At 39.0% G+C, this 22,516-nt stretch overlaps 2 protein-coding genes across 2 annotated transcripts; one reads left to right on the forward strand and one right to left on the reverse strand.

Annotated features, from left to right (window-relative positions):
- Window positions 1–206: 206 nt before the first annotated feature.
- Window positions 207–13,167, forward strand: LOC113682995 (uncharacterized). Its single transcript, XM_089207970.1, has 16 exons — window positions 207–550; window positions 1,343–1,403; window positions 1,939–2,286; window positions 2,784–2,849; window positions 3,930–4,029; window positions 4,656–4,743; window positions 4,828–4,925; window positions 5,648–5,681; window positions 5,972–6,111; window positions 7,037–7,232; window positions 7,493–7,606; window positions 8,050–8,236; window positions 8,776–8,847; window positions 9,299–9,374; window positions 11,193–11,323; window positions 11,837–13,167. The coding sequence occupies exons 1-16, from the start codon at window positions 375–377 to the stop codon at window positions 11,990–11,992; spliced, it is 2,043 nt and encodes a 680-aa protein (XP_089064096.1). The 5' UTR covers window positions 207–374; the 3' UTR covers window positions 11,993–13,167.
- A 629-nt stretch (window positions 13,168–13,796) lies between these two features.
- LOC149044860 (multicopper oxidase 3-like) lies at window positions 13,797–21,534 on the reverse strand. The gene is made up of 6 exons (XM_089207894.1): window positions 21,396–21,534; window positions 20,725–20,819; window positions 19,909–19,968; window positions 19,007–19,078; window positions 18,272–18,340; window positions 13,797–17,776 (listed from the first exon to the last, which is right to left on the reverse strand). The coding sequence occupies exons 2-6, from the start codon at window positions 20,789–20,791 to the stop codon at window positions 14,814–14,816; spliced, it is 3,231 nt and encodes a 1,076-aa protein (XP_089064020.1). The 5' UTR covers window positions 20,792–20,819; window positions 21,396–21,534; the 3' UTR covers window positions 13,797–14,813.
- Between the last annotated feature and the right edge of the window lie 982 nt (window positions 21,535–22,516).

Consider the following 22,516-nt stretch of genomic DNA (forward strand, 5'->3'; position numbering starts at 1 on the left):
TGAACTTCAGTGTAAAACACTGAAGCTCACGGCTAATTTCCGAATCTGACTTTGATGACACTCAAGCAAATTTTAAACGTGGTCTGCCACAGGCATTCCGCGTAATAAGAAGGAAAAAAAAGAGTTATGGTGGAGAGACTGGGTACATTCCGCTGGGACGCTCAGGGTGCCTTATATGAAGTATTTACCTGTGAAGTGGCACTGAGGTAGTTCACAGAGGGAATGGGGCGAGTTAATTTCTAAGATGGCGGAAGAAATGGAAGAGGACACATGATTTTGGGAAGTTGTTTTAGAAGTTTGGAACCTTGCTGAAACTTCGAAAATAATACTTTGGATCGTATATTCTCAGGAAGTAGTGATTTAGATCATTGGAAATGCCAAATAGTAGGCGAAAGAAGAGGCGTCTAACGCCAAATGCTACCGAGAAAAAGGTGAAAACAAAGCGAGTTCGGAGAGACAGTGATCCGTGTGTTTCCAAATCAGATAGTCCTTTAAATGAATGTGAAGAAGAAGGAAGCGAAGATGCTTGCACTACCCTTACTCTCAAAAGGTCGGTTTCTACACTATCTCGTGACGAGACAAAAATTGTTCAATTATTGAAAGTCAGCGCGTTTAAATACACAAAAACGTGTTGCAATAGCCTTGAAACCATTTCATGTCAGCTTGCATCGAAAGAGGCTTTAGTGCCCAAGACTCCTGAACTTATATGTACATGAACATGATGTGGTTGCAGTGGAATACACCTCAGCAATTCTGGGGCACAAAATAAACATTAAAAAAAACGCAGTGTCTCTACCTGCCATACTCTATAGACTGGTCCTTGGCACAGGGTTTTCTTTAAGGTTTTAAGTAGCCGGAGTTTTTTTTAAAGGTAAACGGTTGTGGGTCTCGAAATCCAATATGGCGGACAAAACGTCATATCGTTCGTACTTTCCTGCCACCGCAGCAGATTTGACAAAAAGACAGTCCCCAACAGAACGTTTTTAAACTGACCTTAAGTCAGAATTCTTTTTATGTTTTCAGAAAACATAGGCAGTGCAAATTTATATTTTTATTGAGCCCAAGTTTAGACCTGATAAACATCATCTCTGTACGGGCTCTCGAAGCAATGAAAGTAGCCGGCGAAACCTTGCATAGAAGCCGGCGTACTTTGCCGGCTGCCGGCTCTTATCTACAACTCTGTTGGCAGCACGTAAAATTATATACAGCTGTTGAGTCTCTTGACCATCCTTACTTCCTTGTGGTCTTGGGTTCCTGGTAAATAGTATGATATCATTTGTCTTACACATGATAGGATGTGAAAAACTGAGTTAAATTTTGTCTCTGTTTCTTTACTTTACAGTGTATTGTCTCTCTCAGGTGACTTGGAAAATGCTTGTCTGCTTTTTCTTGCCAAAGGACAGGTACGCATGTGGCTTGTTGTCTTTTCCAGTATAGGGTTGTACAGAGTTCTTAAAACTCTGGTAGTAAGCATGAGACTCACACCAACAAATTCAATATTATGCTTTCACACTGAGATTATTACATCTCATGCATTTAAACTGTTGATTTGGAAATAACATTCTACTGCTTTAGTTAGATGCCTAAGTGTAAAAATTGGTTATCCTTCTAAATTTAATTCACTGCTGGTTCCATTTTTACTGGCTTCAAACACTTTCGAACAGTGATAATTCATGCTCAGAATAAAGGGGTTCACATCTTAGCTGCTTTATTTTGTCACAATTTTCCAGGGGAGCATGACGCCCTCAGACCTCCTTTCCCCCTCCCCCGTCCCCCCCTCCCAGTAGGTGGTGCTCACAGCATTTTACTCGTAGCTAATGAATAAAATCGAGAACTCTAGGTTGTACCCCTTTCATTTTTTTATAATTTTTATCTCATTTCTTATTGGCCCTTGTATATGTGTTAATCCTTAATGCAAATTGTGCATCATTTTTGTAGAGAGTTTGCATGAAAGGACTGGCCAATGTCAAAGTATTAATTGGAGTTGTGAATATTCTTGGCTCAAATATTGGACCTGAGCATGAAGCAGTTCAAATCTTTTCACCAAGTTCATCAAGCCTTATTTCATTGTGTGAGTTTAGTGATGCCAAAATCAAACTGGAGACAAAAAAAAGAACTTTGAGAGAAACTCTTCAAAAGCAGTCATCAGACTTGATCCAAAAAGCTGTAAAAAGGGCCAAGAAAGCTGCCACAGTTCTATTAATTTCATCATTACAAACTGTTGAGACCAGCTTTGTATCCAGCTTTCAATGCTATGAGGGAATCTTTAACCTGGATCTTGACAAGGTAGATGCTTTTGCTATAACTTTGCAAATAACACTGCATAGTAACTATGTTCTTGATCAGTTTCTCTATTCATTAAAAATTTGTGCTTCTAGGTTTTTTTGTTTCTATTTGCCTTCAGTATGATATGCTAATCTATAGTACCTGTCTGTCTTTGTCCATACTCCTTTTTCAGTCTAAATATCTGTTTTTCATCCACTTCTCTGTCCATCTGCACATTTTTTTTCTCATTTACCTGCCCACTCAGTTTTATTTCACGCCATAACCCTTTCACCCACTAGATCATAGAGTGACTAGCATCTAATTTCTCTCTACAATATTGTTCCTGAATCAAACACTAAGGTCTTAAGAATGAAGGAAATGATCACCAACCAATGAAGCTTTTGATTGTAAAAGAAATTCTCCTTGTCAGCAACTCAAGAAATCTGCAAAGAACAGTATGGAGAATATCCATACTGGTGTTTAGGCGTAAAGGTTAACACATGGTGATTTAATTACAGAGTTATTCGTTAAGCAGTACAGAACTGGCTTTGAAGAAAAGGACTGCTGCGCAAGGATTCATTCTTGTAAGGAATACCTAATATACTTTTTTTCTCCTCCATTCATTCATTGTCAAATACAATGTAGTGTCATGTTACATTCAGATCTTACTTAAAATAAAGACTAAAATAAATAATAGTTTATTAACATTTCTGGCAGTTAAAAACTGAATTAAAGCAATGCCATTTACAAAATTAGATACTAATAATTAAATGTATTTACAATAATAAGTATCATAACAATAATTGCAATCACAAGAACCGAAAAGTGTAAAGGTCACTTGCTCTCTTTGTCCTTTTTGTTGTTGTAGTGCCTTTAATATTTCCAGATCTTAACTGATATGGGATAGCTGTAATTGCAGTTACAAGTACAAGTTTAGTTAAGCTTTTACAAGTACAGTACAAGTTATGTACGAGTACAATTATGGGTTAGCTGTACTTGCAGCTGTACATGCAGTACAGCTGTAGCAGTGGAACCCATTACTTATCCTTCACAATGAGATTATGCATCATTCATGACTGTATATTAAATAGGGTGAAGATCCAAAGTGACAGGGGTGCTTTTTCAGTGGGGTTGTCACACAATAATCTGGTTTTATCAACTGAGTTGATAATTGACTGTGAATATTATATTATGTATGAAAATCATAGTATGTGAACTGTGGATTAAGAAAAGAACATGGGAGTGATCTTCACAGTTATGAACACTACTTAAGCAGTAGTGTAAATAAGGCCTTATCAACTGTGTAAGTAGTGTTCATTACAGCAAAGATCACTTCCATATTCATTTGAGCTGATAAATGTAACTTGATAAATGTAAAGCAGAGGTTTTTAGTGTTAGTCCTTCATCACAGCAGATGACATATGACTCATGCATGAAACGTGAGCCAAATTATATAATGAGAGGACATGCAACCTGCAATGTTTATTGAACTGGTGATGTACATAATTTCCTACCACAAAACTGTTTTGTCACAATAACAGACTGATAGTTGGGAAAACATTAGCTAGATATTACATCATAAAACACAGGCCTTATTGCCTTGTACGATTTATTATTTTTTAACATGTGTAATAAAAGTATAATCTTTAAATTGTGTTGTTTAGCTGAACCCAGAATCAAGATGTAACATTCTCATGATTCCTAAAGAGTGGAAAGGTATTGCAAGCTCACTGCAAAATGCTGATGAAGATGTTCCAGGGGAAGGTAACCTGTTACATGTAGGATATGTTCAAATGGTGTTAACCATTTAACTGTAAAGATCTAATTGTTAATCCTCCCCTCAAGTTTCCCTATAAATTAGTTACAAGAATTTGGTATTTAAGATCAAGATAACAACTTCTACCTGATAAGTTTGAGTATCCTCATTACCTGTGTGCTGGATAATGCAAGGATATATACTGTATATAAATATTTGGATATATCTTAATATGCATATATATATTTATTTCCCCTTTCCTTTCCATTTTCTCTTGTTTCCCTATTTCCTAACTGTACCTTCTTTTCCCCAACTTCCTATATTTCTGCCTGTTCTACAGGTGCCCTCTGTTTTTTTCCATGCTCCTATTTTTCAACATCTCTCACTGTCCTGAACCTTCTTATCATTTCTCCTCACTTAGACCTAGTGGATGATTGGGATCAATGTCGGTATTTGAGCAACAGCACACCTACCCCCTCCCCTAAACCAACGTTAACCTTAAAACTTGTCATCAGTTGACTGTTATTGGATTAGGGGAGGGGTAGGTGGTGGCTCAGATACTGACATTGATTGGATGATTGTTTTGAAGTTTCTGCACGACCTATTTGAATACTGATTTCATTTTTATTTCTAGTAAACACCCCAGTTGTTTTAATATGTGGTGGAAAAGATGTGGGAAAGTCAACATTTGCAAGATATCTAACAAACTTTCTTCTAAATAGGTATTGTACATTTGAGTTACTTCTACTACATAAGATTTGCTTGCATCTGTGAATTACGCCACTCCAATCTTCCTTTCTTCGTAGTCACAAGGAAATTTACTTCCTTGAGTGTGACGTAGGGCAAACAGAATTCACTCCACCTTGTTTGATTTCACTTCATAAAGTTGGTACTCCTTTATTTGGTAAGTAAACATCTAGCTGGCTTCATTAAATAAGACTTAGGAAAAGTTAAAACTTTGAACTTTGGACGAAAATTTTGTGAAATATTTCAGCTGCAGTACTCAGTGCAGAAGACTCAAATTAATGTAGGCAAAAATTTTCATCCCATTTTTAACCCTTTGACCCCAAGAGTGACTAGCATCTAATTTCTCCTTACAATGTCACTCCTGAATCACACATTAAGGTCATGAGAATAAAGGAAATGGTCACCAATTCATGAAACTCTTGATCGTTAAACAAATTCTCCTGGTCAGAACCTTAAGAAATGTATGGAGAACAGTATGGAGATTATACAGACTGATGTTAGGATGTAAGGGGTTAATGCTGTGGGGTAGTTTGTGTAAGGATTCTTCTTTATTCCTTTAGGCTTTTTTGTGAAGCAACTACTGTTTTTGCATTGGTACAATATTTTGGCAGCCACTTTTCTCTGCTGTGATTTTAAGGGAAGTTTTACCTTTCCTCTCTATTGAGCCCCGATATGGTTTTGTAAAACCCATTAACTTCCAAAAATGATTTTTATTTTGCTTCTATAAATGCACTACCCAGCAAACAGATAATGAGGAAACTACAAGCCTATCAGTTGCAAGCATCGTCTGTATTTATAAAGAAATTCTCACACCTGATTTACAAGAGAAGATAAATCTGCTTGAAGGGAGAATTATTTGTTAGATCTTTTTTTTCACAGGTCCTCCCTTCACTCATCTCAGACAACCCGAGAGGTAGGTGGCGTTGGTAGTCTCAGGTTACATTAGAGAAATAGAGAAAAAAAATGAGAAATTAATAAGTAAGTAATCAAGTACAGGTACGTGGATAAATTCGTTGTATTTCGTCCTTCGCGACTGCTTAGATTGAGGTAATACAGACAGCTCAAAATGGTTTTTTTGGGGGTGGGTTCTCTCTCCTAGCCCTTTGAAGAACACTAGGTTCCACTCTCGCGCGTACAGTTGTGATCTGCGCACGATTTACATGCTCTGAAATACTGCTATGAAACTGTGTTTGTTATCTTTAGGTCTGTGTTTTTCGGAGACAATTCTTCTAAAGATAGGCCAGAGTTGTACGTGCGCTGTATTCACGATATGTACAAGACATACGCTGACCACTACAGGGGCAAGATTCCTCTGATTGTTAACACACAGGGCTGGGTGATAGGTAAGAACTGCTAATATGAAAGAGTCACCACAGTTTACAGAATAAATTGGATCAATCAATGTTTTTCTCCTAACATTTCACGGCATATATGTTCGCCTTATACTTTTCGTCCATGTACCGTGTACGTTTTGTTCGAATAACGGATTCGGTTTTGTGTCTATTTGTCCTGAGACAAAAGTGTTTCCTGCTAAAGGTTCCCTGAGGAGAGAAAACCACTAGTATTCCTTTTATCTAGTAAATAATGTACATAGGAACGGAAGCCGTTGAGCCTCTAGTTTTTAAAAATATTTCATACGTAATTTCTCTTCGCAAAGCCTTCTCGTAATCATACGAATTAGTTCTGAAAGTAAATATGCCTGTCATGCGTTATTGGCGTGTATTCAGGCGAGTCTTAAAGGTCATTCAGTTACACGACAATAAAATTAAATTATTATATCTCTCAGTACGTGCGCTACGTGTACGACTGGTCAATTTAGCGGGCCGTTTTTTCTGTAAGGCCTGCTAGATTCAAAAGCTTGTTTCATTTGAAATCTCCCTCCTCTTTTTTAACATAGATATATAATAATATCTCACTAACCTCGTTTTTTCAGTCCGTACTGTAAGTTACGGAACCTCGTATTTTCCGCCCGATTTATGGCCCACGTGCTTCGTTCTAGGGCCATACATCTAAGCGGAGAAACTCGGTTCGTAACTTGCAGTACGAACCGTAAATTCCGTTGGTATTAGAGGTATTCAGCAAAGAAATGGGTAAGAAATGGGATAATGGTAACTGAACACCTAGTAGGAACAAGGATGGCTGAGAATGGAAATGGTGAACACGGGTTGAAATTGATGAACTTGAGAAACTTAGGTTAGATGTTTGAAGACAAATCATGGCATGAATCGAATTGCTGATCATGTACTTTTTTTTTTTCTTTAATTCAAGGGATGGGAGTTAATATACTGCTAGACGTGATTCGAATGGTGAAACCTTCGCATATCATCCAGTTAAATTTCACATCAGAAGAAAGTGTCAACAAGAACTTGCCAGCTATAACAGACGAATTCTTAATGAACACACCTGGATGGGCGTTCGCAGATGATGCTGATGATGAAATCGAAAGTGTCCATAAGGATCAGAGGTAAGTGCGGCACATAAGAAAATAGGGATGAGACAAGCTATCACGTCGCTCATAACGAGGTCACCCATAGCCTCACTCCCATGAAAGAAGGCTTGGAAACCAAGTACAGACCGACAACTGTGTAATGAACAGTTTTATTCTTTCCTTTAGCCATGGCGCTGTTAACTTCGACGTATATGATTGCCCTCCAATGGAAGGAGGCTTGCGACTCAGCTGCAACTGTTAAATGGACAATTTTCTTTCAATTCTTTTTCATCTAGCGACGGAACTGTGGACGTTGACGCGAATGAGCGGAGAAGTTGTAGTGTGTCGTTTAAACCTGTTGTGTTGCAAATAGATAGTACGTCTGAATCAAAAGGGCCGAATCCAACAACGTAAGTTCCTGCATTTACTGGTGTAGGGGAAGGGTAGGTGCAAAGTTGTTCAGATACAGCTGGATCAGTGTTAATATCTGAGCAAATGCGTACCTACCCCTCCCCTAACCCGGTATTTACCCTAACTTGTTATCTGTTGTTGAGGTAGGGGATGGTAGTTGCGTAGTTACTCAGTTACTGACAGTGATCCGTCCGTATCTACCACTTTCAGTTTTTACAGTGAGAAACAAACTGAATGACTTCACTGTCGCTGTTTCTTTTTCTACGTACTGACTCAGTCAGGTCTCGAAACGAAACTTCTCAACCCGAAGTCCAGCGCACTAACTTTTAAGCCAACGCTTCTCCTACTGCACCGCTTAAATGTACTCCGATTGAATGCAGATTTGACTTTGTTTAGTCACCTGGAATCCTACGTATTGACATGAACATTCCTCGCCTTTCAGATCAAAATTCAGCCCTAGGGATCAACGCAGTTTGGCATTGTTGGCCTATTTCAGTCGGACAATAACGAACAACGCAATAACCGAAGCTCGTGAAGTTCCGCCGGCTGTTAATGTGGCATCTTTGATGTCCTGCATCCCTTATCAAGTTCCTTGGAACTGTTTGGCCATACATGTCATTCATTCAGAGGTAATAATGAAGAAGAGCAGATATTGAATTAGTTGTGGTTTAAAATTTACCACTTTCATTGACATCAAAACTGTGCATAAGCGTCACGTATCAACATTTCTACTATCCTAGTAGTATGCAGGAAGTTTTTTTACCATGGACCTAGTGAAACCGCCTAGCTTACCACGAGTCTCCTATCGCACAGTGGTAGCGCATCTGAAGTACTAATTGGAAAGTCGAAGGTTCCATTCCTATTCTGTGGGAGCACTTGGAGTCCTTTTTCTCAGAGTATACCTGTATCATTCACTGAATAATATCATCTCTCACTAGTCATAGTTTGTTTTGAACTAAATGGATCTCATTGTATCGTTGGATAAATTAGGTTCTGAACTAGCTTACTAGACCAAAATGCTGATGATTGCCCTGTGAGGCTTCCCAGCGTTAGCTATCTTGATACATTATTTTAAGGAGAAATGTGCACCGAAAACTTCCTTTTCTCCTGTCCCAGCAGATATGGAAAATTCCTTCTTAACTGACTTTTTACAATTTCCATCGTATAGGTTCCTTGGAATCAAAGTCTGTTCTCAGTAAATGCGAGTGTTGTGGGACTGGCCAAGATGAAATCAGACGAGGTACGATGCATAAACAGTTTAATCCGTACATCCACACCGCAAGTAATAAAAATGAAAGCCGCATAACTCCCAGACGTTGTTATTACATAGCTCCTCTTCTGAATTTTAATTCATTATGACTATTTTACAAACAACTGACGACGGCTTGATTGGAGAAACAGCAGTCCGATCAGAGTTGAAAGATATAAAAGTGTAAAGTTTATGTAGGTTTCTCCCTATTGCAAATTCGCCCCCTATCACGTTTACGAGTTTGCCCCCCAAAAGTGATGCGAGTTCGCACCCCCCTTTGCCAGTTTGCCAACAAATTTTTCAACTCGTTCCTTACGGCATACAAAAAATGTTACATCTGTAATTTGCCCAAGGTTAAGTGGCCTTGTTTATAGGCACTCCTCGAAAAAAAAACCGTATTGTAGGGAAAAAATCTGATGGCAAACTTGTTTTTTTTTTTCAGATGCACCGCATTGGGGATGATAATAACACACCATACTTCGTGGAAAAAAGTCCAGTTGCAGAATGCATTGGTCTTGGTAGGCATAAATTCTTTTAAACCCCCAGAAGTGACTAACATGTAACTTCTCCCTATAATATCAAGTCTAGTCTACGTGTAGCCGTACCCTCCCCCCGCTTAGGTTGAAAACGGAGGCGAGGCAACGTCTACGCAAACCTGACACTAATCATGTTCCGTGACGTCACTCTTTTGAAAGAAAATATATAATGACTTTTTATTGGTTAACCCCTTTTGTAGATTCTTTCGTCAATTCTGATTGGCTAGATTTGGTAATTTATTTTCATACTAACGAAATGGCGAACAAAACGCTTTCATGGTCAACTTTTCAGACAACAGCGATCTACGACGAGGTTATTAAGGCAAGTTTGCGCGACTTTTGGGATAGAGACATTTCAAGAAGAACAGCAGAAAGCCACAGAAATGTTTTTCGAAGGTAACGATGTCTCCGTTTCGTTACCAACTTGCTATGGAAAATCTTTAATACATCAAGCAGCGCCAGTGATCGATCGCCTGCCTTCTCTAGATGAAAGTGGTCACTATATTTATTGTGCCGCCCGTTAAAGCTCTCACAGAAGACCAGGTGCACTATCTCAATGTACTTGGGCCAAGAGGATTTTCCGCCTTCAACTTTCGGTCTCTTTGCGAACGGTGCTGCGAGGCTATCAAATTAAAGCTAGCTGTTTCTTTCGGCGATTCTTTCGACCGAGAAAAGAGTCGCTCTTTCTTCACGCTTGTAGCGTAAATATCTCTTATAGAAATCTGTTAAAACTTTGAGATTCAGCGACAAATAATCCAAATTTTTTCGACGACCGTGGTACTATTAACAAATGCAAGCAGAAACCGCGTGGACGTTAAAATCTTGTTTGGTCAGCGCGGTGCTAATCGAACATCGTCCTCTTCTTACTCTATCCAAAAATCGCTCATAATCTTTCCTTATATCTTTAAAGCAAAGGATATATTTGAACTCGGACGCTGAATTGCAAATTTACCCAAAAAATGGAAAATGAATTCACTTCAATGTTTTTGTTTATCTCGATAACCCTTCGCTAACACGTACCACTTCGTATCAATTGACATTATTTTGCATAAATTAGAGTGACGTCACGGAACACCATTAGTGTCAGGTTTGCCGAGACGTTCCCTCGCTTCCGTTTCACCTGGGGGTGGGGGGGGGGGGTACGGCTACACGTAGGCTATATCAATACATAGTACGGTAAAGAGTTGACGAGAATACTGAAACGTATTAGGTAAAAGCTGTTATCCTGAACTAACACCAAATTCTTATAGCAAATTTACAAGGAAATATGGAGAAGCAAGAGGGGAGAATTAAGGATGAGATCCTGGAAGTTAATTGGCTTTTCTGTAAAACTCTATGCGAGGGTAACATCACAGTGAAAATGTTCTCTTGTGGAAAATAGGCAAAAATGATACTTGGGGATATCATGATTTTCTTCATAGGAAAGTTTGACTGAATTTCGTTCTCCTTTCACTCCCAAGATGTATTTAGCAAATTTTCCATGCTGTCTGCCATACAATTCTCATCTCATGATGTTAGTTCGGAGAATTTGGTATTGCATCAACTAATAATCCCCTTGTTGTTGTTTTTCTGTATTCTTATCACTTGTCTGTTTGATATTGTATTGATATTGTAAAGAGAAATTCTTTCTTGGTCACTCTTGGCAGATAAAGGGAGAAAAAAAATTATTCATTCGACTAATTTTTCATTTTCGATTTCTATTTTTTCGTGTTATTAAGAGAAACAAGAGCTAGACTACACATTGTGCCATTTTGTATTTTGTGGTTTTTTCCGTTGGTCTAATTTCTAATTCCGTTATAGGAATCGTGAGGAATATTGATCCTGCGCGGAAGTTGTTGTACGTGTTAACACCATTACCATTAGATAGACTTCAACAAGTGAACGCTCTATTGAAAGGAAACATCGAAATTCCCGCTGCAATTATGTTGTCGGTGAGTAAAGGCGATAATTTTTCTAGAGTTCTTTATGGATAAACAAATGTCTCATTTCCCCGCCTTTGTTTAAGCAATGACTCTTCTGCTAGCTTATTTTGTCGCTGGTAACTTGTCTTCACGATATACTGAGCGGTGGTTTGTATCTTACTACGCCTATCTTTTTGTGCCGCTTACTTGCAAAGTCGCCCCAACATTAGTCACTCGTTTTATTTTTTCCTTCTTTACATTCACATGACATCAGCTTCTTTTTTTATTTGCACTCTAGAAATGGTAGTTTGGTACGTTAAAGTTTATTGCGAGACCTAATCGCTTTTTCAAAGTATTTGCAAAAAGCAAGATTAGTTTAGGGGAACTGCGTTTGCAAGGAATTAATTTGATCCCAAACTTTGAGTTCATCGCTTCAATTCCTCGAAATAGATTATCAACGCTTGCCGTAGAGTTAAAGTTGCAAGTGCGGTTTCAAGATCTTTTAACCAAACGTTACTAATTTTCATTTTGGTTTTCCTTTAGACAAAGCAAGCAAATGCTCCGTATGTTTCCTCGGAATTCTCATTTGATGTGCGAGGAGCTGGATCCAGAAAAATTCGGTACAATTTGCTGAGGAAAAGTCTTACTCGAGCGCGAGAGCACCAGATGGATGACGTACGGAAAAACACAGTTAAATAAATACAATTACCACAGGGGTGAATACGGCCTCCTGTGCAGCGACGTCAAAATTTTGGGTTTGATTTGCAATACTTGTGTGCTACAGGAAAAACTTTCTTTCGAATTTTTGTATAACGGCTTATCATGACCTGAATATGGTTAAATCTCCTCTGGAGTCTGATTTGAAATGTACCTCTCCCATCGCAGAAAAAAGGCTGTAACCCACGATTTGACCTCGTTCCCATGTTGGCGGCGTCTTGTCATGGAATAAATCAAACGCAGAAACAATCTTGGAGTTGTTAACTGTAAGCAAATGTTTATGGATTGGGTTTGGACTCTTTGCAGATCTATTTTTTTTTATGTATCTTGTAACGTGGAAAGTCAGTGCAGCAGTCCCTAGTTATAACCCCTAGAAGTAACTTCAACTCACGTCAGTATTTCATACCTCTTACTAACCTCATTTTCTCGGTCCGTACTGCAAGTTACGGACCGAGTTACTTCGCTGGGATGTAAGACCCGCTCTTCGTGCTTGGGCCATGAATCTTAGCTGGAAAAGGAGGTTCCGTGCCCTGAAAGTGTGGTAAGTGAGATATTTGTTGTATCTCTGGGTTCAAATGGAGAGGAAGGATTCCGATTGAAAGAAACTTTTAAGCTTAGCGGGCCTCACAGTGAAATACGGCCCGCTTGATTCACCAGTCACAGTGCACGAACTAACTGAGAGATAAAATGAAGTATGCTATCTACTGAGACAACAGAAATATGCCAGCAAGAATGTGTTATCTTGATGTAACGCAACTTCTCTTCACTAATGAGCAAGGAAATTTATCACAGCCAGAAGAGAGACGAAGTAATCAAATCTCTGGATGGAAAAGCCAAACAAGACCGAGCACGCGCTTTGTTCTAAGGAAACCTCGACGCAAATTCAAGACAGCGAGCGTCAATTTTCGCTCTCATTTGATAATCAACTGATGTCACAATCAGTAGAGCGACATATTCAACTTACATGGTTGTATCTTGCCGTCGACGTTAGAACAAAAGGTGCAACAGAATATCCAGATTATCACATAAAATGTGCACAACTTCGATGTGTACATCTTCAGCCTATGGGCTGCATGTATTAAGTACCTCAAGGCTGATGAATTGAATTAGAACGAGGCGGTAAATGCGAGTTAATTAAAATTGGTGCTAATCATCCCGAATACGTTCTCGTGTCAAACTGAATTTCTTTTCCGTCTCTTTTGAAATGACAGGAAAGGAAAGAAACAAGGGTTTAAGTGGAAGGCAATGGGATATCCATCGGAAACTTTGTGCCTGAAAATCTTATTATTGCTAGGGAACGTGAACAAATCGATTTTAGTTCATACATACTTTGTATCAAGTGCTATCGTTCTTGTTTCTGATAGACGAACGATGTATTTTCACAGTCGTTCGCTTCCAATCTTTGAAATGTGAAAATCCTTATTTTACGTTTCCTTTCATCCCTCTCAGTTCTCAAGTGACCTCATGCACATGAGATCTTTAGAAATACTCTTCTCTCTCAATGAAGAAATAGAGGATCAATATCAGTATCTAGGCAACTACCCACCTACCCCTCCCCTAACTCAACAACAGTCAATTGATAACAAGTTAGGGTTAATGTTGGATTAGGGGAGGGGTAGGTGGGCAGTTGCCCAGATACTAATATTGATCCGAAATAGCTTTACTCCCATTTCTCCCTGTTTCTTCGGTTACGTGGCAAACCGGAATCATCAAGTTGTCATAAACGACGGAAAGAATCAAAGTTATTTTACCATCAACCAAAGAGAGATCATTCCATGGAAAGTGCGCGAGAACGATTTTTAATCTCTCGTTGCGATACATCGAAAAACTCGCTCGTTCGCCGCGCTCACTGGTTTGCTCGGATAATAAGTTGATCCAATACCAAATTCTCAAAACTAACATCACAAGAACTGTATGGCAGACATTAGGGAGAATTACTAAGGAGATATTGGGAGTTAAAGGGTTAAACTTTCTATCGTTGAAAACTAAGAGAAATTAATTTGTATTAAAAATTGATTAAGATTTGACTGATGAAGTGTCAGAGTATCTCTGAATCTAACCTTTCAAAATGATTTGTCTTTGATCGTACAGCATATGGTGTAGTTTAACAGACGCTTAAATTATTACGAGTCCTTGTACTAGAAATTGTCAATGTAACGAGGTGATAAAAAAAACTTCAGGAAAGCTTACAGGTGCTAAAAAATTCTACTGTTACTGGGTACTCAAGTTGAATCACTTCAGTGTAAAACACTTAATTCTGGATCTTAAAAGATCCACAAAAAATCACGTCGGTGATATAATACTCATAAGGAAAATGTTGTAATAACTCAGCGAAGGCTATATAAACAAAAAATACTTACAAATTATGTCACACTTGTCTAGTCTAGTACTAGTCCCACATTTGTCTCGCACTAGTCTAACATACTTAGTTTTAAATTCAAAAAATGCACGTATAACCGAGTTGGTGATTAAAAAGTTATGAAACAATCCCGTACAGCCTAAGAATACAAAAAACACTTCCCACTTGTTATCGAGTATTCGATTTGACCCACTCTAATGTAAAAATTGACTTAATTATGGGTCTTAGCAGGATTCTTTTTTCAAGTAGTAGTTTTGTTGAGGTTAATAGCTTCTAAGAATGTCGGGACCTATCCTTTTTCAAACAGTTTTGAATGTCTCAGCTTTGTGATTGACAATTATGATTGAGTTTTATTATGACTTATCTCAAATTGTCCACACTTGTTCATGCCATCGGGTGCTTTCAATTGCAAGTTGCGTTGCAAATCCTCATTAACAATCAGGGTTATTCCCTCGAACTAGTCTCATTATAACTCATATCAACGTCTCCACACTTGTTCAGGCCGTCGGGTGGGTTGGGCTGCTCCTCCAAAGCCTCATTGACAATTAGTGCCATTCCCTCAAGTTGGTGCAATTCTTTGTGACAGTGAAGAAACCACTGGCCTGGATTATCAGAAAGAAAATTGATGACAACGTAGCCACCAGCAGGGACCATTACTGTGTCCTTTCTGATCGTGCGGTTATTGATGTCAAAATTCATTGGCTCTGTCTTCCAGCTTGGTCTAGTACAACTTTCGTTCACACACCCTTCTTTAGTGCAGTTAACATCAGCGCAGGATATATCACTGTTGCGTTTTTTAACAAAACCAGTGATGTTGTCATACTCGGGATATCCAACGGCAACAACATGAAACGTATGGCCATGGAGATGAATTGGATGAGCACTAAGAAAAGCACCCATTGATGAAAACACCAATTGAACAGTTTCGTTATATGGAATGTCTATCACCATCACACATGAGCACTCGAGTGTCGATGGATTGCAGTCAGCCGTAAGGTTACAGATCGTGTCTTTTTTTCGAAAATCGTTATATTGGGTTAGGGGTGGAAAGGAAGGAAGAATAAAATTTCGCCCGTTCACTGAACTAGTTTGAGATTCACCTTCAAAACTAAAATTGATGAAATGAGTACAATTTCGGCATTGGCTGTTAGGGTTTGCATTTGGAAGTTCCCCAGGTGGAGTTGGCTCAAGTAAACGCAGCTCGTCTACATTAGTACAGGTAATGTTGTATGAAGAATGGAACTTCTTAAATGGGCAGTTCACTGCTTTGCATGGATTTTTCTTGGTGCACACTCTGAGAGTGGAACTGTTTTTTATTTCTTCATACCTATGCGACGGCACATCGGCATCTGGATCGGGCGACTCTCTATCCTGTTTGTAGTGCAAAATAGCTTCTGCCACATGTCCTAGTGACTCGTAAGGGGGCCCTTGGCCATTTTGATTAATCTCCATAGTCTCTGCACGAATCCAGTAGTCTTTACTTATCTCTGTTGCATTGAGTAGAAAGTCATATCTCTCTCCGGGATGGATCATGATGTAATCAACCTCTTTTTCGGGTTCAATCCAATAGCCGTCAGTGCCGACCACAATCAGTTTATGACCATCAATGGAAAAGCTGTAAGAATAAAGCCCTTGGGCTCCTACGAGCCGAAAGCGATATATCTTTCCGGACTCAACTGTGAATATACTCAGTCTTGTTTTATTGTATGGAACATCAACATGTCTGCCTTTGCCATTTATGATTCCAGAAAAGTAGGGGATAGGTCCAGCCCCGCCGTTGTCAAAACTACGTGTACTAGCATACCTTTGATCAGACGGAGTAGGTACTTCGCCATATGGTTGGTCTGGATAAAAGCCCAAGCCTGCTTGGCTCTGTGTGAACAGGTCCAAAGATGCCTCCCCTTGCCAGTCTAGAAGCGTTAAGGTGTGTTGATCTGGAAGATCTTGAAAATTAGCGTTCAGTTCTGTTCGGATTTGGTTCAACCTTGTTTCATTTTCTTGGACTACAAGTGCTCCATAGATGCCATCTGTTCTTTGTGCGCCACTGTGAGAGTGGTACCAAAACGTTCCAGAAGGACTAGCAGTGTACTCGTATGAAAAGCTTGATGATGGTCCTATTTGACATTGAGTGATTTGCCCCACACCATCCATCCAAGGTGTTCCTCTCTGATGCATTCCATGCCAGTGAATTGAAATACCTTCAGTAGTGAGATTGTTGTGAACATGAATAATAACCTTTTGCCCTTCATAAACTATTAAGGTAGGTCCAGGAATTAGTCCATTGATGGATATTGCCATACGGTACGTTTTACCATCTACAAACTGGGGATAAGTACATTTGTCCGGGTCCAATGTTGAACATGTTCTATTAGATTGCAGTGGCAAAGGTATTCCATTTTTATCGAAATAATAGCTCACTCCCTCGGCTCCTCGCAAAGCTATTCCTGTTGGTTCATCGACCGACAACTTTTGATAGCTCGTGAAGGTTCGAACTTCGTCAACTTCAAGATAAAATTTACAAATTTCTGCGTGTGCCATGCATTTGCACGATGGATTTCCGTATTCACAGGTTAAAGTCTCTTGATGTACCCATTCTAGATTGATTTCTTTCGAATTGTACTCTCTAAGCCACTTGTTGAGGTGTGGATCACTTGTCAAATCCATGTACTGCTCCTCACCAGTCTTAGCAGAAGTGTGAATGGATGATATATGCCAATTTTCACTTCCTTGATGATGAGTTTTTAGGCGTACTTCCTTAATTTCGGACATCGAAACGCACCTTCTGGTTTGAAATCGGCTGACGAAGTTCAGCTCTAGCACAGAGGATTGGCTTCGTAGCTCATATCCTACAAGTTCTGCCCTAAGTTTTTGGCCTTGCGTCAAAACCAGGATAAGGAAGTAGCTCTTTCTATCCATTTTTGAGGAGCCATCTCCTTTCATGCTTCCCTTCGTCCTTGCCTCAACGCGTATGTACGTGATACAGGATCCTGCGACAGCATAGGTGAGGAGGTGCTTTTTGGCGTGGTATGGGTAATCATGTTCTTCATTGCCGTCCACCCACATACTGAAGCCTGGATCATTGGTCAGTTTAGTGAAGGCTCTATGCGATCCCGCGGTGTAGGTATCGATTGACGCAACGTACCATCTATTATTTCCTCGAGCCGCCAGATGAACCTTTGTTATTTCTTCACGAGTGCAGATGAGCGGCGGGTTAAAATCACTTTCGGCGTTCAAGTCTTCTTCGTTTTGGTGACCTTGGTATTTGCTTCCATTCAGCTCCGCTTTATGCACTTTGCCATCACTCAGAACGATCTTTAGTAGTAGATTCCCTTTAGGAAGTAGACCTTCCGAGTCATGGAGCGGTTGGTTACCCATCAATGCCACGACTTTTACAAAAGCGATGTATCCTATGAAAAAAAAATTTTGTTGCATTGTCAAACAAGCAATCACTTAAAAGTTTGGTTTTAAACTAATCGCCAAAAGATGATATTCGCAAGAAATTTCTAAAGGCCTAAATTTTGGAAACTGATTAGGCCTTTTGCCCGATGTTTGCTAAAGCGAGTCTCTTAAGTAGAGACATATTTTTCAAATCATCAAATTGCATGTTCACTGTCTTAGATCGTCAAGCGTGCGTCCAAACAGCAAGTGTTGGCGTTTACATAGGACCTCTTCGTTTCTATCCTCGAAAGTTTCCAATAAGGAATGAAACTGCAGCCTCTCGCTCATGGCTCATATCCGGCTTTCTTTCAGGTCTATCAGTGTGCCGAAAGTCATGCTACACTTACACTCCAGACTTGGAGAAAATAAGTAGCTGCGCTTTATTTTCAAATCTACACAAGCGATGTCAAAAGTTAGGGATGGGGAACAGGAAATGTGAGATGATATTAAAAATGCCACTTTACCTGGCTCAAGAGGCTTGAAATGGTCCTCGTGAAGATTCCCTGGCTTGCCTCGTAACTCGTTCAGCCCATCTAAATAGAAAGAATAAATTGAAAAAGTATAGTTGGCTTTGAAGTATCAAAGTGGTGGCAGGAAGCTATAACTGTTAGCTGTAACTCAATGAATACTCGATAAGTAATAGGGATATATCGAGTCATATCTCTCACTTCTCCACCTTTTTTTGATGGTTATTGAGTGTTAGTGTGTGGAAAAAGAGGCTGTTCAAACATTTGGAAGTTTAAGGGACCCATGACTTGGTTTCAGTCTAGAGTCACACCCTACTGGCATCATGCATTCTCACTTAGTTTGGCTGGTTGGTTCTTTTTGTGTCCTACTTAGTAAAAGTTATTTTCTAGTGACTTGGTTGATGAGTCATGTCAAACAGCTTTTAACCCGGTTAAAATGCCGCAACTATTTCAGCCAGAACGGTTTGAGTGATGCTGAATTGGAAAAACTTAACCCACCAACTCATGTCCAAATTGTTGTAATCTTTTGTCACGTAGAGTCCTTTGCGAAACATTTGAGTTTAGGAAAAAAGTCAGCGTCTAGGTTGCTGGCACAATCATGACTTCTGTCTCACACAACCATGTCTATTTGGAAGTCATCTTTCATTTCGTGCATATTCTAGTATCCTTGAGACAGCTAAGGTCCATGGTTACTCATTGACAAGTAGATTTTCTGCTTAGGAATCTACTCACTTTCTTTAGGAGTCTGAGTATCCAAATCGGGAAATACTCTTGAGTTCTCGAAAATTTCTTTGGAGAGAGTTAATCATGTGCGAGGATCTTCAATAAAGGAGATGTAATTCATAGACAGCACAGAATGAGGAAAGATAAAAATAAAAAGACTTCGAACTAGATGATGATGATCACCTCAGCTCCACAATGATGCTAGACTTAGTTTGTGGACAGAATTTCAAGCAATGTTTTGCAATTGGAAGACTGAGGAATTCTCAACAAAAAAAAACAAAAGATTTCTTTCCATCAACATGAGGCAGGAGATTGTTACCAATGGAACAGTTTTAATTTTTTATGCGTATTATGTCTCATAGCCTTTTGTTAAGCGAGTGAAATAAATATCAGAAAATAAACCTTTAATTTAGAGGCAAGTAAATGGTTAGAGAAATTCCCTGTAACCTTTATATCTTTTTAAAGGATAGTGTATGTGCTCAACAAGAAAAAAAATATTGAAATCTTCTCTCCCATCTTTAGCCAGCTGAAGAGAGAAATATCTTTTCAATAATTTCAGCTCTACACTAATCAGAGACTTGAAACAAAATTGCAAGCTGCGCTTTATTCAAGTTGAACAATTATAATTTCAATCTACAAACATTCATTTTGAAACTTTGTGGGAAATTACTGTAAGATTCTTCAATTGCATTTATTTTTTTTTGTTTTTATCCAGCAGGCGAGATATTATTCATATTAGGGGTATGTTAATTTCGAGTGTACATCATAGCTACAGCTTTTTTAACCTTGCAATCTGATCTTTGTCACGCTAGATAATCTGCAATGAATTCCAGTGGCAACCTTTGGGCTTAAACGAGGGACATGAATACGAACACGAGTGACAAGAAAAAAAATTGAAAGAAAAAACTTACGTATAAATCGTCTGTTGTGGTCAGCATCTCTTGGATCTACCTTAGGCTTGAAGTGTGCGGCTGGAAACAATGTAAGAACGAAATAAATAAGATGTTCTCCATTTTGAGCTAATACATTTGGATAAGATTGCGAATTGTGTTCCGCGAAAACTAGACCCCCAAACCGAGCTCTAACTCCTGTAAAGAATTCATTCTTTTGAGAACAAGTCATTATTTGTCGCCTGGGGGGAGGGGGTGGGGGCAGCGGGTAGGAGTATTTAGGTTGCGTCGTTGCGCCCATTTTGGTTGAGTTGTGAGATGAGCTTCGGGAGGGCTTGTGATTGTCAAAAAGTCTCACAAGTTAAGGAAACTCGTTCGAATAATAGCTCCGAGTATTTTCCAAGGATTTTTCAACCCTAAAGTCGCGCACAGTTTGTTCCAGACCTCGTTCGAAAACAAAAATACCAGTAACGTTCACTCTTGATTCAAATGGAAGTAGTTAATAGAGCTCCCTTTGTCCCTGTTAAAACCGAGAGAACATGACCGTTTCAGACAACACATAACGTTAAAATGGGGGTAAGAACAAAAGAGTGAGACACAAGGCGCAGCCAAGTGTGTCACTGATGTTTTTGTCTTATTTCGGAGTCGTCTATGATCTATAACTGGACATACCCTCGGCAACATGGAATCTATTTGTTTTATGAGGAATAAAAAAGCAAAATGGTTTTAATGGTGACACCATCTATACGTCTGTTCTAATAGATCATAAGTCACCGAGAACCAATCAAGATGCGTATTAGTCCAGCTTATTATATATTAAAATGATTAATTTAGTACCTGAAACACAGCATTCAAGAGCACACATAGCCACAAAAGCAAGGGCAAAAACTGTAGAGATCTTCATTGATTTCTCTGTTTGGCTGTCTTTGATACTTAAAAGAAAACAAGAAGATTTGATATGAGCGGATGGAGGAGACATGTCAATGACGCAAAAATATTATCAACGAGAAAAGGCCAACGCAAAAGGCAGAATATGCTTGGATTGGATTCGGCTCAAATACTTGTCGTTGTACCTGCACAATTTAACGGCCAGCTTTGCGCAAGTGTCTGGATAAGAGATTCTAGTTGCGGTATCGTGGACAATGATAAAGGTGGTCGTGATAGTATCCACCCACCCCTCCCCAAGTTGTACTTCCAAAAGCCAAGAATATTTTTCTTTTCTCTCGAGACCGAGCGGGCGAACAAGAGGACTGAAAAAAGAGTCCAGTTAGAGAACCTTAATGATAAATCAGGGTGGTATGGGCTTTGAATAAAGATCCACGAACCAAAAGGCGTGCCATGAACGTTAGCGCGATTCCAACTGTTTTGCATGTTAAGAGCAGTTATTTTCGCCCATAAAAAAACAATATCTTTGTTAAATTACCTTATTTCAAAAAATCTGCTTCAGCTCTTCCTATCTCATTAGAAAAAAGGGAGAATGCACTGTACAGAATAAAGAGTAAACTTACTTGGCACAACCGACTCGTCACAAGACTATGGAAGTCTCTCGAATTCTCCGAAGTACCTCGAACAAACCTGAGCAACTTATGGTCAAGAGAGAAACTGAGCAGCCTTTTTATGTGATTTGAGTTGCATCAACAAGAGTTTGTTAGTGAAGGTTCCATTGTGAAAGACCGCTTAAGGCGAAATAAACACAAAAACTTTATCAAGTGTTTTTTCTTGACTATTGTGTATAATATAATGATTTTCATATCACGTAGTGTCATCCTTAATTGCAGTTACCAGAGAGTAACAGTTTCCCCGAGTATCTTATCCACATAGCTTTCCAGAATTAAACTCAAAATGTTGTTCATGTCTAAGGGGTTTAGCAGTAAAAATTTAGATCAGTAAACTTGGCTAAGGAGCTCTCTCTTCAATGGACGATAAAAACAAGCTCTTCTTTCTTTCTGACATTACTCATAGGTCATTCAACAATGAATAGGCAAGCTTATTGAAGCAAAAATAACTAACGAGTTAACGAGGCGTCACATGAAAATTTATCCATTTGTCTGTATCATAACCGAGTAATAAAGGGGTGTAAATTGTAACGTGGAGGCACTACTTGGCAGGATTAAGGTATTAATATAGCTGTCTACGTCGATTAACTGATAATATTAAGAAGTCTAATAGCTTTTAAAAGTAAAAGCATTATTATCGTCGACATTTCATTTCTTATACGCTTAAGTAATTTTTTGTGATAAAAACATGCCTTTGTTCAGTGTTGCAAGAGCCGACTTTGTAAACAATAAAGTAGACAATAATTAACTTATGAAAAAATACAATTATTTGCGGGCTATCAACAAACAGAACACTGCAGGAAGTACTTGAATAAAACAATCTACTTTAAACCGAATGTTTCGTCGTTTTAAACCCTTTTAATTAAGCAGCTGAAATAACGCAGTTTAACGCTGCTGATTTGCAGGATAAAAGGCCAAGTAGCAAGATGACTCCAAACTTACCATCTTCTGCGTAGGAATTTTAGGTTTTCAAGTTAATACTATTCATAATCGTCTATTATTGGCAACATGCCTAGTGTAGCATAACTCGTAAGGACATTGCACGACAGTCAGTAATCATCGAGTTAAATTAC

Source organism: Pocillopora damicornis, chromosome 5 (genome assembly GCF_964200805.1).
Source record: "Pocillopora damicornis chromosome 5, jaPocDami1.2, whole genome shotgun sequence".
Classification (NCBI taxonomy): Eukaryota; Metazoa; Cnidaria; class Anthozoa; order Scleractinia; family Pocilloporidae; genus Pocillopora; species Pocillopora damicornis.